The sequence below is a fragment of the Pygoscelis adeliae genome, unplaced genomic scaffold (genome assembly GCF_000699105.1).
Source record: "Pygoscelis adeliae isolate BGI_AS28 unplaced genomic scaffold, ASM69910v1 Scaffold127, whole genome shotgun sequence".
NCBI lineage: Eukaryota > Metazoa > Chordata > Aves > Sphenisciformes > Spheniscidae > Pygoscelis > Pygoscelis adeliae.
Genome location: NW_008825208.1, coordinates 6,623,123 through 6,641,689, shown reverse-complemented (window position 1 = coordinate 6,641,689; position 18,567 = coordinate 6,623,123). Strand labels below are relative to the sequence as shown.

The 18,567-nt window shown below is 45.3% G+C and overlaps 1 protein-coding gene across 2 annotated transcripts in view; it reads left to right on the top strand.

The window, feature by feature from the left end:
• The window catches only part of AKAP2 (A kinase (PRKA) anchor protein 2), a 150,863-nt gene extending 133,574 nt beyond the window's left edge, over positions 1 to 17,289 (top strand). Inside the window, exons 3-5 of one of the 2 annotated variants that reach the window (XM_009328970.1) lie at positions 6,581 to 6,759; positions 10,608 to 10,646; positions 17,155 to 17,289. In XM_009328970.1, coding sequence (XP_009327245.1) covers positions 6,581 to 6,759; positions 10,608 to 10,646; positions 17,155 to 17,247 — 311 coding nt within the window. In that variant the 3' untranslated portion in view covers positions 17,248 to 17,289. The remainder of the gene's footprint in view (positions 1 to 6,580; positions 6,760 to 10,607; positions 10,647 to 17,154) is intronic. The other variant, XM_009328969.1, reaches the window with a different exon arrangement.
• Positions 17,290 to 18,567: the final 1,278 nt, after the last annotated feature.

Sequence of the window (18,567 nt, the reverse complement as noted above, 5' to 3'; positions counted from 1 at the left end):
TGGTGACAAGGCAAAGAATTAACTTCTAGGAAAAGATGAATATGTGGCGATGTGTAAGGATGTCATTGATCAAAAAGACTACAAAGAGCATTGCCAAAGTCATTCTTAAATCTTCTACTTGCGGTGCTTTCTAAACAGCGGATGTGCTCAGCAGAGCTCTCAGCTGGCAGAAATTAGCTCGGCATCCTTAGTGTTGCAGGGTGCATACCCTCAGCTCATCTCATCTTTGCTGTCCTTTAGCCAGCTGTGTTGCAGTTAAAGCTTGCAGGCATTCTTCAAAATAGGGAGAAGGGGTACCATGCAATCCCTTGGAAGATTGCAGCAACTTTCCTTTTATTTTAATATTTACCGCATCTTTTCAATACTTATAAAAACAGAGTCAAAAGATGATTCAGCAGAGGCAACAAAATCTGGCTGTAAGTCTTCATTGTGGCCAGTTACAGAGGTGATTTACAGAGCAGAAAAGAAAATTGGCTTGTGGTAGGCACAGTAAGGAATATGCTGTAGAACGTGTCTGATACTGTAATCTGAATAGTAATCTGAATCTAGTTTCACATAGCAAAATAACAATAATAGTAATAGTAGTAGTAATGATGATGATGAAAAGAAGAAACAGAGGTCCTTCTGTCATCAAATTGCGTTTCTCAAAGAAAGAATTGGCACTCTTCTTTTAACATCAGGATACCTCAGCAGAAAGGGATTAGGGGGGCAAGTCTAAATTTGAAAAATCTGTTGCTAATTCTTAAGTGGGGAAGTGTAAACTCACCAGAACTCTTTTGAGGAGGTGCAGGAATTAACTTAATTAGCAGTGGCCTACCTATCAGGTTGCTTTTAGTGATGGACTGGGCAGAGTAGCTTTACTAGGACTCGTGGTGGTCCCTGGTTATTTATTATTCCTGCCCCACTTCACTGCTTTGAACCGTTGTTATGTGGATAACAGAAACACAAACCACAAAAAAGGACTGCAGTGAACTGAACTGCTATTTTGACTGAAGTGTGGAAGATTAACACAATTCATGTGGGTGTATGTGTGAAATAACTGCTAATTACTTTAGATAGCAAACAGGCTATCTAAAGGGTTTTTGCCACCCTGGCATGCAACTTTCATACAAGTGATGGTAACACTAAACTTAGTGTCTGCCAACCACCCAGCACAAGCCACCATGGTTCCTAGTAATAAACTTCTGTACTGCTAGCAAGTATCCTTTAAAGCTGTTTGGGATGCTTTGAACCAGCCTTTTAACCCACCTCGGATCACTGGAGCAAGACACAGAGTAATTTCAGTGAAACAACTACTACGTGTTGTGTGCACGCAGGACAAGATCTTCTCTCCAGGGTACTTCTGGAAAGGTGAAGGGAAGAACCTATGCAAACTCCTTTCCCAAAAAGTTGGGTTTCCTGCATGAGGAAACCCAAGGAAGACCAAAAAAATGCTTGAGCATGGCTAAATGGAGAGTCATTGTGGATCCCAAAATATTCGTGGAGCTGTATTTAAATTTGAATGTTTCCTGTGTTGTTTTGCTGCAGCACCTTCTGCGCTTGGTGAGGTGTTGAGCAGCTGCACAGCAAGCCAGTGGTTTTTCTCCTATTATCTCCTACACCATGCCTCCTGGGCAGAGCAGCTGGGGCTGTTCGATAGTTTATTTGAACAGGATGGTCAGTGTGTGACACAAGAGGATCCAGCGTACGTTTGGTGGTGTAATTCCCGTGTTCCTTTTATTAGGAGTACTTAGACTATGAAGAACTTGTGTCTAACTTCCTGTAGTGCCTGACTCGAGTAATCCTGTTCGTCAGAGGAGGTATGAAAATCATTATATGAGGGGTCTTGGTTCAGTGAAGGCTTTTCTGTTGGAGAAAAACCCTTTGTGAATATTTGCTGTCTCATGACTAGGCATGGGGGAATCCCTAACACAAGAAGCTATGCCTGGGAGAAGCTTTCCTGAAGCTGCCACATCTGCCTTTTGGTGTTTGGCACCAAAACGTTGCCAGGTGAGGCAGAAGGCACATTGCACTCCCTGCACTTGTCTGGAGGCACTCAGACCCACCTGCATGCATGTCTGGGAGAGCTGCCCACCAAGCAGTCATCTTCTGTTGTCCTCAGTTTATGAATGAGATGAGAGAATTTCAGTGGATGGCAAAAGTCCAGAGGGGGAGTTGCAGTTTAGAGATACAAGTGATCAGGTACCTTTAAATTTCAGGTAACTGTTCCCTCCAAAAGTGAGGGATGTGTGTGTGCTCTCGTCTTCTTTCTTCTCCTTGCTTTCTTCTCCTGAGTGACAACTGTGGAGCATAAACCTCTGTCAGAGGAGCCACTTCAGCCTGAAAACCATTTTCCGCTTTCATTTTTCACTAGTAAATACCTACACTAAGGAAACATCCCAGGTTCAACCGCAGCCTGAAGATACTTTTTGTACAGTGGGAGGAGAAGCAGAAACTTTGGGGCAAGACATTTCTAATATTTGTGGCCATCACAAAATTTTTAATGCCCTATATACATGTAAAGAATAAGGATCAGGTATAATACATATGCATGAACCCCTTTTTAAAATGAGAATTTTGAGAAAGGCTAGAGCAGAAATGGAGCCTTTGAGTTTATGGAAGATACTGTTTCCTCACCTCTTCATAAGCACCAGTATGAAAAAAGCAAAGTTCATCATTCTCTTCAAGGATTCCTCTGGAGTGCTCATCACTCACCCCCTGAACACCTCCAGGAGTGCCTTGACAGCATACTAACCCAGCTCATTTGTCATTTGCTCTCTTATTCCCTCCCTAGTGGAAAATGTGTATGAAGTGAAAGGATCTTCGAGAGGTTCTTTTTTTTAATGTTTGCTTGTTTTGTGTTTGTATATTCGTGTTGCTCACTTCGTGTTCAAGAAGACGAAAGAAGCTCACCTTTCACCTGGAGTGGTAATGAGAAGTATTTTTTTACATACTTCAACTATCCCCTGACTTCAGCACAGACTAGCCTCCTAAAACAATCTGTCTTGATGAAATACCTTATTTTCAAAAGTTTTCTTTGCTGCGCAGATATCTTTTAAAATGCCAACAGCATCTGTAAAATAGTTGCTCTTACTTGTGTGAAGCCCCGTTCTTCCCATCTCCTTTGTACCTTAGTTAACATTATATGATGGCCCTTGGTACCTGCTGGTTACTTAGTGGTGGCTCAGGCCCTTGTCCCAGGGCCTCACCTTGGTCACTCTTTGTTCTTGATATTGCAGCAAATCAGCTGAGCATCCTTCCTCAGCTTGCAGCGAGTCCTTGGACACCCGTCAGGCTCCACAGGGTGGATAAGTCACTATCACAGCCCCTCTTGCTCCCCAGAGCTGTGGAGAGGTTTTGGTTAGGAGAAAGCTAACCTGTCCCCAGCTTTTACACATCTTTGATTTTGCAGAGCGGTGTCAGGCGATGTCTTGCAGCTGCCAGACTGGGACACAGCAGCAGCTGCCCCTTCCCTGAGCTTTCCCTTCCTCTCCTCAGGGCTCAGAACGAGCGTTTTCCATAGGAGCAACTCCTGCCTGCCCCAAATAGCACAAGAGGCAGGAAATTAAGAGAAATCAAATTCCAGGAGCTTCCTACTAGATCCCTGAAGCCAGAGAGTGGAGGGAGCCATCGCCAGAACTGAAGTCACAGAATGTTTTTTGGAGTCCCTTTGAAAGAGAGAAAAAATGTAAATGTGTAGGTGAAGATTTGGGATGCTATAGCCCATACTTTATTGCTTGCAACAGCTCTAAAGGTGACCTCAGGGGACTGCCTTCCCCTTGAGGGGAAGACACTGCTGATAACTACCGTTAACTTGCAAGTGTGACCATCAGGCTGCAGTTTTTGCTGGTATCCTACAAGCGTGACCCTGTTTCCATTTGAGTCAGAGCACAGTTCGGATTTGGGCAAGGACCACCAGCAGTGTCTGTGTGCATCAGGTATGGGCATGGGACTGCAGAAGTAGAAAGTGCCTGTGATCATCGTGTCTCATGATGCTTTTATGCTGAATGACTCTTCTGCCTGAGAACAATACCTTATCTGGATGAAAATCTGCCAGAAGAAAATTAACCCAGCAACATTTCTAACATGATCTGAACTGGCAGAATAGGTCTACACTGGACTGGAGCTCTGCATGAGGTTCATAGAGTTTTTCTGTGGTTGTTCTGAGAGCCCTAAAGCCTCAGACACCCTGTCATCTAACCACAACCTCACTGATGGTTGTGCTGGTTGCTTGCCTTTCTGCCACTGTTGGCACTGGTAGGAGCTCTCTCTTCCACCTGCCTACCTGCTCTCGCAAGATTTTTAGGAACTTGAAAGAGACACCTACTCCTCTGTGAAAAGTCGTTGAAATGATGCTGTGAATTCCTGAGTTTTTAGTGAATTCAAACACGTACACAGAGAAAACGGTTGTATAAGCATAATTTCTTGTGGATACAAATCAACAAACCACTGTTTTGCTGTGGGCAAATCTTGTTTCTACCTTGGCTTCTATATTTGTGAAAAGGGAATTGTGGCACTGTTCAGGGTGACACTGCCCAGCATGCCCAGAACAGTTGCATGGTGCTGCAGGGTTGCTGCTACAATACAGAAATTGATGGGCCCTCCATCCAGGGAGGATGGATCTGCTCAGAGATATCCCCTTTCTAAAACGCAAATCCCCAAAGCCTACAGTTTGCATTGTTTTCCAGAGGGAGCGGGGTGGAAGGAGCTCTTTTCAGGCGTGAGGCTTGTCCGTAGGTCTGAGCAGCCTGTGATGGTCTGCATCCCTGGGGGAAAGCACAGAAGCTGGGCCGACATCTGAGAAGCCTGATTCTTCCTGCATTACTTGCATACATCCAAGACAGTTATTTATTAGTGTAAGAACAGAGCAATACAGCAAGATATCTGACCCTTAATCAGGCCTTCTATTTTCAGCAGACTTTTTTACCCACTGGACCTAATGGGCAAGGTGACGATCGATCGTCCTTACTCTCTCCTGCTGAGCAGTCCAAGCTGTCGCACATGGGTGCAGCTGGGCAGCTCAGGACCTGTTGTTGGCCTCTGCTTTGGCAACGTAACTCCCGGTTGTCTGTGGAGCCTGGCGCTGGTGCAACCCAGAGGAGAACCTGGGCCCATAGAAACTCCTCCTCCAGTCTCTGGTGGGGTCGTTTAGGGGGGGACGAATTCCCAGCCTCATCCCTGCACCGGGCAGCTTAAGCTAAGCCTGTAACAAGAAACTGGTGATGCTGGGTTTTTCCATACTGGTCAGAAATGAAACAAGCCCAGCAAGGGGATTTCTTGTAAAAGACCTCTGAAGTGTCAATTCAGGTTTCACTTCTCCCTTCAAGAATAAAGCCTGCTGATTCTTACAGGAGGTTTCAAGGCTGCTCTCTAGTGGCTACCACTGTCATGATGCTTTTTGGAGGGGCAGCTAGGGTTTTCATTTGTCTCAGCAACAGGAAGTTTCATGAAAATCTGCATGATTCTTCTGGTTACTTCACTTATTTGTAAGGGGTTTGGGGTGGGGGTTTTTCTCCTTTTTTTTCTTTCCCATCCATTCAACTGTCTTATTTCAAAGAGCTGCCATGCTGTGAAAAAGGGAAGCTGATCGTGGTTCAGCATTGCTTTCTCCTGTCATAGCTGAGGACCCCCGCACCTTATTCCTATGCCTATGACCTGCCACCGTCGTCCTCATTCTTCCCACCAGGACAAGCTGGGCGGCTCACCCTGGGTCGGTACCTGGTGATGAGAAACGCAGGCTGTCCTCCCTGGAGAAGTGTGGGTTGTCCAGCCCCTGAGCTCTCTCGCAGCTTGTTGCAGTGGTCTCCTTGCTCTGGCCTGCCTTTTACCCAGCTCTTCAGCTGCGGTCACTCTGCCTGAAACAGGCTCCCCTGGGTGAAATGGGCTCAGTCAGAGAGCAAGCTAACTTCTCTCTGACTTTTCTCCCATCAGGAGACTGAAGGGCCCTCTCTGAATAAGGGGCGTGTTGGACGGAGACCCCATCCTGCTCTGCCACAGGTCTCTCTCCAGGAGCACCCTCTGCGACTTGCAGGCAACAGCTGCAGGGAAGAGTAGCACCAGGGACCAACCCAAAGCCGTTCACACTTACAAAGCAGTTAAAAAGCACTGGAAGAAGAGAAAAAGCCAGCAACGCTTAACAAGATGCCTTCTTTGGACATCTGGCACATGGTCCCGGTGTACAGCGGTGGCACTCTGTGTGTTGTATAGTCTGAGCCAGAAAAAAAATCATCTTGCAGTTTTCCAGAATCTTACAAACATTTCCAGATCACTGAAGTGTGTCCTGTAGGAGGGAACGGGGGTAATTCAGCCACATACTACTGTAAATAATAGTGGTGGGTTAAATTTGCATTGTATCATTTGGTAACTCTTCTAGGTTTTGTAAAAAGATTTTGTAGTGTTTCGGTGTAGTACATTTCAGGAAGAAGGAGGGTGTTTTAAAAGCCCATGACCATCGTGATTTACCAGATTGTTTCATAAACTTCATTCCAAACTCTTTCTTCTTTCAAACCCCGCTGAAAATGCTTCTCCAGCTATCGTCTTTTGGAAACAACTTGTGAGTCCTTCAGCTTAGAAAGGGTCATTCCTTTTCATGTCATTGCAGGAAAGATAGAGAAGATCAAGCCTCCTCCATCCCCCACCACAGAAGGCCCTGTCTCGCAGTCTGATCTGCCACCTGAGGAGCCTGCGGGAGCCCAGCGACCTAAGAACCTGATGCAGACCCTCATGGAGGATTACGAAACACACAAAACTAAGAGACGAGAAAGGATGGACGACAGCAGTGTAAGTGCACTTTTCCTTTTCACTTGTTGCTCTGCAATAGGGACCATGACTCGCGAGAACCAACATTCAGACAGCAAAAATATTCACTTCACAAGAATCTGCTCAGATCACCTTGTGAGTGTGTAAGGATTTTAACACATTGTAAAGGCCAGTATGTTTGAAATGGAAGGATGACGGCCAATGGAGAGGAAGAGAGAGTGTCACTGCAAATATCAAAGGCAACCCATATTAAGTTTCTTTTTAATCAATTAAGTTAATAATAAGGGCAGTGGGTAGCTGCCCTGCAATTGGTGGACTCTGTTAATTCACACATCACCAAGACCCTCTAATGGGTTATTTTAGTGGCTCTTTGAACTTTGTGGATCGAGCATGTATTCATGGCTGTGTTCATAGACTCCCGAAGTCCTGTCCCAGTGTGCTCAGGATGCAGTGTAAGTAAGTGGATAACTTCCCTAGAAACCACCCCTTGCAGAATTGGATTGGGAATGTCTCAGAAATTAACTTGGATCCTTCGATGGGCAGCGTGCTGTTTCCCACCAGATTTGTTGTCTGTCGTCTTCCACACAAACAGAAAATCAGCCAGAATTTCAGTTTGTGAAATGCGTGCCTGCATTTCAGTCATTGCTGTAGTAGAGTTTAACCCAATTAAGGTGTTCTTTATTGGAGGCACTAATAAGAAGAGCTATGAATTTCATAGCTGGAATTATCAAAATTCAGGTGCACCCATTATACAACCTATTTCCCAACAAAGCACGAGGTGTTTCTTATTCAGACTCATTGTTACTATGGGCAATGAGTGCAGAAGGTAGTGAGAGATAAATGTGAAATAAAACTTCTTAAATGGACACAGTGTTTGCTGAAGCAGCCACAGTCCTCCAGGCATTTCCCAGAGATGTCAGAATGATGACCCCAGTGCCAAGGAGCTCATGCTCCAAATAAACTGCTTTCTAGTAACGTTCATTAAAGGTAGAGTCTTATTACATGTATAGAAGTAAGTGAAGGTTTGTAACGTGAATACTGCACTAGTCTGGCAGCTTTTAATCATTACTGGTGAATATTGCACAGTAGCATAAGATACTTAAAATCAGAAGGAATGCAATGGGGAGGGATCCTGTTGCATTTCTGCTGGTTAACTAAAACATAGTAGGAGAGCTGACTCAAAATGTAAACAGATTAATTTCCAGAGCACACCAGAAACTTTCTGGTCCCTTCTTCTACTGAAGCCATTGAAAAACAAGATCTTGTCATCCATCAGGCTCCTGCTGTCAAGTAGGAAGCCAGCTCGTGCACAGGAGTGTGCCTTGCTCTCGCAGCAGCATCCTGGGGCTGCGTCTTGGGAAGGAGCTGCTCTCTGGTTTCCCCTCCCTCCACAAAGCACCCAGTAAAATGGGGTGGCTCCATCTGCTCCAGTGGGTGCTGTTTTCTGGCATCTCCCCAGAGGATTGCTTTCCCTGAAGGGCGCTTGCAGGAGATATGTCACACCCTCATGCCCTTTGCAGAAGCTGGGAGAAACTTTAAAGAGGGGCATAAAACTCCTGCCGTGCAAACCAGAACTGGTCCTCGGGGAGTCCCGCAGCGAGTGTCTGTCAGTCTGGTGTCTTGAAACCTCAGCAACGGCGGAGAAGCTGCTCTGCTAAAGAGGTGACACTCAGCCGGTACTCACCCTGCGCTTCTCTTCCACCCCCGAGAAGAGTGAAGGTGACTTGCCCACCCCATGAAGCGGTGGCTTGTGGCTGAAGTCTTCTCCCACAGCTGTGATGGTCACATGCTGTTTGTCGTGCATGTTGTAGCACACAAAAGACATGTAAGATGTCATTAGATCTAACTCCCTCTGCTCGGTTACCCAAGTGCAAGTCCTCAGGTGCTTGCAGAGCTGCACATGTGCCCCCTAGAAAGCAGGCCACGATTGCATAGCCTCTGTGCAGTTTGAAGTGAGCCCTAATGTCCTGACCGGAGCAATGGTCTGGTGTCGTGGTTTAACCTCAGTCGGCAACTGAGCACCACGCAGCCGCTCGCTCACTCCATTTCATATCCGTTTTATATCACTCCATTCAGAGAATTGGAAGAGTAGAAGTGAGAAAAACTTGTAGGTTGAGATAAAAACAGTTTAATAACTGAAATAAAATAATAATAACAATAGTTTATGTACTGGGCATGACGTCCCATGGTATGGAATATCCCTTTGGCCAGTTGGGGTCAGCTGTCCTGGCTGTGCCCCCTCCCAGCTTCTTGTGCACCCCCAGCCTTCTCAGTCGGTAGAGCGTGGGAAGCCAAAAAGTCCTTGACTGGTGTAAGCACTGCTCAGCAACAAGTAAAACATCGGTGTGTTATCAACATTGTTCTCATCCTAAATCTAAAACACAGCACTGTACCAGCTACTAGGAAGGAAATTAACTCTATCCCTGCTGAAACCAGGACATCTGGGCAGCGTCTGACCAAAGAGGTGTGCTCTGGGTGCCAGCTTGGTTGTCCGCTGCTGCTAAAGCTGCCCAGGCACTGACCGCCCAAAGATGCACTGCCAGAGCTTTGGTGCCGGTCAGACAACTTGTGGGATGGATCCTTTGCTGGGATAAATTATCAAGGCTGCCGTGAAGTCCCTCAGTGTTGCAGTTTGTTGTCATTCTCCTCTTCTCTAAGCCCATTGCATACAGCCAAACAAGATTTATATTCTTGCGGCTGCTTACCCAAAATCCTATTAGAGGGCAGTTTCCTGCAGAGCCCAGGGAGAGCTTCCTCAGACCAGCAGGAGTGTTTTATTTCTCTTCCCTGGCTTTTTCCACTCTCCTTTTGTAAACAACTCCCACCATTGACAGGGGAAAGATAATTCAAATAAGAAGTGCTGCACTTGTACCACTGTTAGTTTGAGCTAATATTTTACACGCCAGGCTAAGCAATAATTATTTAAATGACAAATAGCTTTGATTTGTCGTCGGAGGACATTTCACCGTGTGCTCAGGAAAAAAGATTTCTGTAACTAATGAAACAAAAGAGCACATCACCAGCCTGTTCTTTAAAATATTTTAAATACAGTGGGGGAAGGAGCATAACTGACAACCAGACAGGCAGCTACCACTTGGAGCATTAAGTCCTGAGAACTGAATGTGGCTCAACATTGCTCTTTGTGAGTGAGGGGGAACCAGAGACTTCCTCGGGTTGGGAGCAGTCAGAGTTCTGTGGCACCTGAGGCTGAACAGAGCCAGCGTTTCTGCAGAGGCAGAAGGCAGCAGCCACGGTTTCCTGAGCGGGATTGTGGAGAGGTTTGATGTCCATGGAAACTCCCCCTCATATGCTGAGCACACCAGCAGTACTAATGTATAGAGCTTCAGTTTCTCCCCACGTAAGACACACCAAAAGGCAGGAGGGTGGTTTCAGTAGGACATCTGCCCTGCTTCTCCTTCAAACATCACCACCTTCTGTTTTGTGTCTGGCTTCAGTGGCTGCAACACGGCCGCTCTGGCCGGGGCTTGCAGGTTTTGCCTTTCAGAGACAGAGGGCAAATCAGGCACATCTGCTCCTGGAAGAATTTCACTGCTCAGGCAAGGGGGCAGTTTCTTCCAAACAGGATGTGTCACAGTAGAGGTTTCAACAGGTGAGAAAAAGAGAAAAAGCAGCAGCAAGAAAACAGGTCAAGCACTGATGGTAAACAAGACTGAGACTGGCCAAGCAACGTCATTAAAAAAACACCAAACTGACTAATGTTTTTTTTTTCTTTTTTTATGACACCAAGTTGCTTGAAATCCGGTACTCTGGGATGTGCCAGTTCTTGCAATTTCTTTATTTTGTTCTTGTTTCCTAGTTATAACATGCTTGTTCAATGTACTAATGCTGGTCTTTTCCCTTTCTACCAGTACACCTGTAAATTACTGTCTAGCAAGGTTACTTCTGAGGTACTTTTCAACTGCTTATTTATTTTTGCTTCCTCTTGCATGGTGATTCCAAGTGCATGTCGCTGCAGTTGCATTTTCATGCTGCGTGCCAGTGCTGTTTCATATCAAAACCAGGATGCAAATGTGTGTGTGGGATATTCCTTCTTATCTCTCATCAACAAATATTTGTGTGGCTGGTTTTCTAACCCTCGGATTCTAGTTACAATTTCCGACATGGGAGGGGTTGTAATTAAAGGGATGGGAGCTGTTGCCCAGGACTGGAGCATTCCTGAGGCGTGAAATGAGAACTTCTCCTTAATCCCTGTTACTGTTTAGCTGGCAAAGCTAAACCTGGGATCCAAGCATTCTCAGATGCTGAGTGAAACTTCTGTGGCTTTCCTTTGTCTCTGATTACAGTGTATTTATCACTATCAAAACCTCTAGTATTCAGTAAAGAATCCACACACCAACCTTTCATCTGTGGAAGAAGAGAGTCAGATCCAAGTGCATGGCCTCAGTCTGGTGAATTTTGTGAACCTGTCCTTGTCCCTGTGTGTTGTGATGTGATGACTGATCACAGTCCCACAACTTAGCATCAATGTTGGTCTTCATCAGAGCAGAAGAAACCCAGACCTTCTAAAGAAAGGGTATTTACAGTGACATTTGGTATTTTAGCAAGGCAATAACTTGCACAGTCCTTATCCCTACAAAGCTTGACTCTGCCAAATGCAACAAATTTTAAGAGCAGGGAGTTAATACCAACTACATTTTTGCAATGTTTGTAGGAACAACATGCTCAATAACGTGGATATTTCAATTGCCTGTTATTTTCTGTGCAGACATATGTGTAAATCTGGACTTTTCTAAAAGACACAAAGAGATTGTGGTAATGACTGACATTCATTCATCCAGCATCAGTGTATTTTTTTATAAACATGAACCTTCCACTATTTCCCTATTCCATAACGTATTTGACCACATCAGCTACCTCAAGACAAGTATATGAACATTTTCTGTCCTGGAGAGTAAAGCAAAGTCAAGTTATGCCATTTCCTATTCATTAAATAAGTTAGTGTGGGTTTTATCTCACTGATACAAGCCAGTGATTGGTCTTTGTATAGAGTAGTTATAGAGAATTAATCAGTATAAGAGCAGTGTGCTTTCAGAGACCCTGTTTTAAACACAGGTTGGGCCTCTTCTCCCCCATAATATCTGCACAATCATCTGAGTTAGGATTTATGAACAGTAAGTAGTGATCAGAGCGTTTGATGTTGTGTGAGAGGCAGAAGCTCAGGTGTAGATTTTACATGGCCAGCCCTTGGCCTTCTGCTGGGAAGGGTTGTGCGTCCGCCTTGTAAAATGATAATGACACAAGGAATAATGAGCTGGAAATGAACGTGCATGGATGGGAAAGGGGGTAGAGATGAAAAAGGCTGTAGGACACAGCGATTCTGTATGCCGGTGAAAGTATGCCACCTGGCTAATCCTCAGTGTTAAGCCTCAGACTGAAGAAACCATTTGGTTCTCACTGAAAATCTTTAGCTGAAGCCGGGCAGTTGTTTCGGAAGGAACAGGCGGACTCAAGGCATGATGCCCCCCTACTCTCTACTGACCCCAGAGCTGAGCTGTGGCTCCTGTTCACCAGAGCCCTCTGTAATCCGCTCCAGTGCAGGCAGGTGGCTCAATTTTAATTGTCGTCAGCAGCACTGGAGCTGACCCAGCTGCGCTTGCGCCGGCTGGGAGCAGGGGCTTGCACGCAATCAGCCTGGTGGCTCTGCTCCAGTAAGCAGCAAACCCCCAGCAAGGTACAGTACCTGCTGAAGTTAAGCTACATGCAGCAAACCACAGCCTGCTTCGTTAGGTTGATGCGGTTTTATCACCTCCAAGTTCCTGCCGCCTGTGTTAAAAGCACATCCATCTGCTGTTTTAAAGAGACCACAGGTAACTATGGGCCTGCACATATATAGGTTGTTTTTATCCTTGAAAGCTTCGGCTTTTGTCCTTACAACTATATGTATCTTCAGATTTATGGGACATTATCCTGAGTTTGCTTAATATCAGTCATGCTGTAGGAGATACTGCAGTACGGTGACATTTATGCAACTTTAAAGGCTGCTGCTGAAAATTTTTGTGTTACAAACCAGAAAACCAAATACTAGATTTGATGGCAGAGAGCACACTGTTTTTGTTTTAATACTGACCAGAAGCAGTATAATACTGTTACTGTCTTGTTTCAGGTAAACACATTTTTGTCTCAGATACCCAGCTCCTCACTGTGCTCCCTAGAGGTCTGGTGTATTTAGTGAATAGCATTAAGTAGGTACAGTAAAGAAAATACCTTTATACTGAAGAAATAGATGTTCTTTGTCTGTCAGTAGTTCCAGGTTTATGTTAAAGCATTTAGTTTATTGTTCCTGAGCGGAAACACTCACATCTGCAGGAGCAGGCAGCCTGTTCCCTGCCTTTGTTCTTCTGTCTCTGTGCACAGTGTGCTCCGTGGAGGTGTCCTGTGCAGTGGCTTTCCCTCATGGTACTGGTAGACTTCAGACACCCAGACCTTTGCATTTTCTGTTTTTGTTGCTTTTAGTTCTTCCAGGTCCAGATGGGAAGAATCAGTGAAATATTAAGTACCAGAAAAATCATTTTGCTTCCACATCAGTTTTGCTGCTACTGTTCAATAAAAATTAGCCTGTACTGTCTAGTAGTCGGTTTCGTTCAGTGGTGGGGATAAATATGCTTTGGACTAAAGCATATCTGTATTTTGCTTTTTATTCTCTTGTTGTCAGTAAAAGAGCAATTATTGTTACATCTGTTGGAGGGAAACTCAGGACAGGTTAGTCTCCACCTCTAGGATGGATAGATAAACTAATCTTACGCCTGATAGTGGTAGCTGTTTCAATATTATTTTTTTTCCTAAATCCTCAAAAATAAATTAAATGTCAGGAAAGAACCCTCAGCAATTCTTAGTGAGACCCAAGAGCTGCAACCACAAGATCCACACAGCAATTTTTTGCAAAGAGAGGTGAAGATTGGTTTTTACAGCCCTACGTATCTTGGTACATTCATCTTTCCCTCACACCTACTTCTGCTCTACAAATTCTTCCTCATCTATTGCAGCTAGTAGTCAAATCGCCTCTCCCAAAGAAGACATTTTATATAACATTGCTTTTTTCACTGACGTGGCCTTGCCGTTAGGACATAGCCAGCTCAGTTCTTCAGCCTAAGCTTGAGTGAACTGTCTGCTTCATGATCTTTCTCATTTTCAATATACACCTTCTGCATTCGGTTATGAGCTTGGCTGCCTTAGGACGCCCTGACCACCCAAGCCTGGCCCTGCCTGGGTCGTCCTGCCTGCACCTGCTGAGCTGACTTGGGGCATCATCAGGGAGGACACTTACCAAGTGTTGAGGTGGCATTTTGTAACGTGGCCAAGATGCGGCATGATACAGACCCCCGAAACAGCCACAATGACAGAAGCAAAAGATTTTTCTTCCTTTGACCTTCCTCTGTGGAGAGCCTCTGGGTGCTGGGCTCATGACGGGTCTACAGTCAGCCCTGATATCTGCCAAGAATATTTTAAAATGGAGATCGTTTGCTATTTTAGGCAAGCGGCTCCCTGGTTGTGAATTCAATGCTCCATTGAGGAGTCCCAATTCTCCACTCAGTCATTCCAGTTGCATGCTATAATTACCCCATTGTTTCCTCTAGTGGGTGTAAAACTGACACAGCCTAGTAAAAATGAGGGTTATTTTAGGTCAAACACTCTTTTCAGTAGATTAGAAGAATAATTCTGGAGCAACTATTCAAAAGGACCTTTAGCTTATTAGTATCTACTATTTAGAGGGCTTGTTTATTAATACTAAGCCAGACATCAGTACTTGTTTTTCTGCAAAGGCTGTCCACATTCAATGCCCTCATGGTATCTCTGATATAATTCTGGAAACAGTTTTCCTTGGAGCAACCAGCAATGTTTGCAGAAGTAGACAAGCTTCTGGGCAGGTTTGCAGATGGGATAAATGGAAGAAACCCTGTTGCCATCTTTTAAGACAAAGACAAGCTGACTGATCCAAAACAGAAATCTTCAAAGTTTAAGGGTCCTGACTGTTGCAAGCCATCACCAGAGACCATCACAACAGTGTGATTTCCAGCAGGGAAGACACTGACTGGAAACTGTTGTAGATTATGTAAAATCCATTTTATATTCAGCTGGCATAAATCGACAGGCCAAATTCAACAGACCTTATTTAAATATATCACTACTCTGTGACGGTGGCAGTTTTGGTTTGAAATGTATGCTGAATTTGCTGTTTTTTCACGTAAATTTCAATATCCAGTGGGGAGAACAGTAATTTTCTGTGTTTTATTTAATCATTATCCCATACTGGTCTTGATAGTCTGCTGTCTAGCAGTATTTATCTGTTGCCATCCAAAAAAAAAAAATCACTGGGGTTTTTTCCCCTTCATTGCTAACCCTGGAGCAGCCACTGTCTTTTCTTATTCTGAGAAGATAATAAGATTATGCCCTGATACCCAGACCCAGTTTTGCTTTTCCATTGTTCGGCTTGGGTTGTCTTTCCTTGGTTCAGGCACCTGGAATCCCAAACACGTAGTTTAAACCACTGGTCCTCATCCCTGCAGTGGGAGTAGCTCCAGTACGCTGCTTACAGGCTGATGTCTCAGAAATAATTTTTTTACTGAAGGAGGGGGGGGGGGGGGGGGGGGCAGGCTGGAATTTTTAGGTTTGTGAGCACATTTGCCCTCTACTGGGTAAAATAGAAACTGCTCAGCCCTGCTCTCCCTTTCCAGTGGCTGCTCTGCAAAAAGAGGATGCATGATTTTGTGCAAAATATCAGCAAAAAATCCCTCAGGTAGACCTGGACCAGCTTTTGTAGCCCTGGTCAGTGCCAGGAAGCAGATGGAGCTTTAGCTCAAAATAGTCTCTGTTGGCTGGATTTTGCCTTTTAGTTCTTTGGCTTGTTCATAGTAATAGTCAAAAGAAAACAGGAGGGCAAAGAAATAATGAAGCTGGCCAAACTCCACCCTACCTTCAGCTCCTGAATGGAGGTCTGGGTCTTAGCGTAAATTTAGAAGTATGTTCTTGTTCCCATAAACAAAGTTATGGCCTGTAATTTCAGCTGACAGTTCAAAGCTGATTTCCCGATATTGCCTGTACAAGAGCCTCTAGTACCTGTGTACTTTTCCAACCACAGCTTGTCACAAGCTGAAAGAAGAGTTTCTTTAGTCTTAAATTATTTATTTTTATTCCAGTCAAGACTGAAGTCCTCACTGCATCTGACTTTCTATGCAGAAGAATAAAATAGCATTGTCCTTTCTCAGAAGGCCAGCTACTCTTCTGCAGTCAAGGAGTGTGCAGAGCAGCTTGCACACTGACTGTTGCACTGAATGTTTAAACTGACTGTTTAAACATTTCAGAAGTTTACTTCTGTGGGAGGGCTGTTTTAAAACACATTGAGGGCAGCTTTGTAGTTTGATCATGGAGCTGTTATTCAGTATCAGTCAGAAAACATTGCCACGTGCTTCTGTAAGAAGGCCCCAGACCCCTTTATGTCTCACTCTGCTGGGAGGAAATCACCCACTGCCATGCATTATTTGCCAAGGAGTACATCAGATGCCCATCACAATAACACCTTTTGGTTTTGTCTGATTTTTTTTTTTTTTACCTTGTTAGAAATCATATTAAAGCTGTTTCTTTTTTAAGAATTGTTTTGTACTTTTTTAAGTTAACTGTTTACGTGTGTGCATGTGTGTGCATATGTGTAATACATATGCAGTGTGTATGTTTTTATATGTGTGCGTATGTGTGTGTATGAGAGACTATGTGTGTGTGTATGAAAAATACCTAAACGTATCAGGGCCCATCTTGTACCAGACTCTGCAAGCTGTGCAGGTCCTCCTTGTGTAAATCTCCTTTCCCATATACATGGAGTGATAGGCTTTCCTGTTGGCACAGTTGCAAGCCAAAGAGCACGAGAAGAAGATGCAGGGGGGGCTGCCTAGTTCTGCCTGCCGGGGGGACGTGCTGAAATAAGCAGCGGACTGCTTTCCAGGCTGCACATGCAGCTCCAAAGCAGCCTCTGGACAAAGCTGCCAGGTGGCTGCTGGCTCCTGGTAACCAAGGTCTGCAGCTGCCTCTGGGGAGAGGACCAAGACCCCGTCCCCTGCCTTCCCCAGGCAGGGATGGGGCAATGTGCAGCTGGGCTGGTTAAGGGGCAGCGGGCGCTCCCCTGAAGCGAGCTGGATGCTGCCAGACAACTCCTACCACTTCTGTCCCCCCGTGGTGTGGCTTTGCTCTTGTGTGCCATTCCCTCCCTCCACCTTCACATCAGCAAGTACTTCATCGCATGAGTCCTCCCAGTTTGCACGAGGTGTGGCACTGGGAGCCCTGCGGGAAGGGCTGGCCCGGCTGGTCCCTGCCTGCCTTCCCCAGGCGCGCGGTATGGGGCACCCTGGCATGGGGGCCACAGGCAGCTGAGTGATGTGCTGTGTTTTCCTTTTCTCTCCTGCCCAGGTCCTCGAGGCGACCAGGGTGAACCGCAGAAAGAGTGCTCTGGCGCTGCGTTGGGAGGCCGGCATTTATGCCAACCGGGAGGAGGACGAATAACCACGCTGCAGCGTGAAGACAGCGACCAGGCACGCCGAAACCAAAAAGAGAGAAAGGAAGAAAAAGAAACAAACACAAAAACCACCATGAAAGCAGCAGCATTTTAGTCCAATATTTATTAAATACACAACAAACTCAGTGATGCACATAGACACAGAAATGATCCAACTCCTGGCAATCCTAAAACAACAGGAAAAACCCACCTAGAAAATACCCCCTTCTTCCCTCCATCCCCCTTCTGAAATAATGCAGTGGGGAGGGTCCAGGGGGTGGGAGCCCTCGGGGGGGGACGGGACAAGGGGGCGGTTGTCCCCACAGACCGGAGAAGCTGCAGGTGTGTGGCAGGAGGTCGGCGTGGAGGACCCTGCGGCCAGGGCTCATGCTCCTGCTTTCAGCTGACTGAATTGACAGCCCTGCCTTGCCCACAGGATCACCGTCCCCCCCAGCAGCTCCCATCGGACCCTCCTGCAGTTCCTTTGCCTCCCACAGCCGCTGCACCGAGACTGTCGGCGTTACTTCAGCGTACTCTATCCAGCCACAAAACACAACGATATTGCCCTCTGTTGCTATTTCTTTGAGAGGACTGAAGGGTTGGGTTTGGGATTGGGGCTTTTTTTGGGGGGGTGGGTTCTGCTCCCCTTTCTAGTAATTTATCTGTTTAAAAGGAAAAAAAAAAAAACAGAGGCGGTTATTGCAAATGCACAATCCAGTAGACTCAGTAAAACAGTCCTTGTGTTGCAAACACAAGCCATCACAATTTAGGAGTGGAATAGATGGGGATGAGAGCTAAGCCAAATGGATTACCTTAGCTTTAGGATCCTATATGCTTGCAATATCGCCTGAGCTCCAGGTTCTCAGAGCATATTTACGTAACAAAGTTTCTAAATAGAAAAATCTGTATTTAGCGGATGACAACTATTTTTTGATGGTGGGGAGGGAAAAGAATGGCATATGTGTAAAATCTATGAAGATGGATAATTTGAAGTTGAAAGGTAGTGGGAAAGGGATACAAATAAAGGACATTTAATTTTTAAATGAGGCAATAATTGAACTAAGCCAGACTCTGGCCTAGAAAGAGGTATGAAATAAAGAAGAAAGATAGTTATGTCTTCAACTATATTTATACAACATAAAAAGCCTTTGAAGTAGAGTGCTTTGTGGAAGTCTTCACGTTTCCAGGCAACAAAAAAGCTAAAGGGCATAATGAGTTGGAAGGAGTGAGCAAGGAAGAGCAGACAAGGGAAGAAAACAACAGTTTCGCCATTCAGCCAGTGTTTTCAGCGCTACAAGCAAACCGTAGAGCCTTTAGTTATTGCTTAG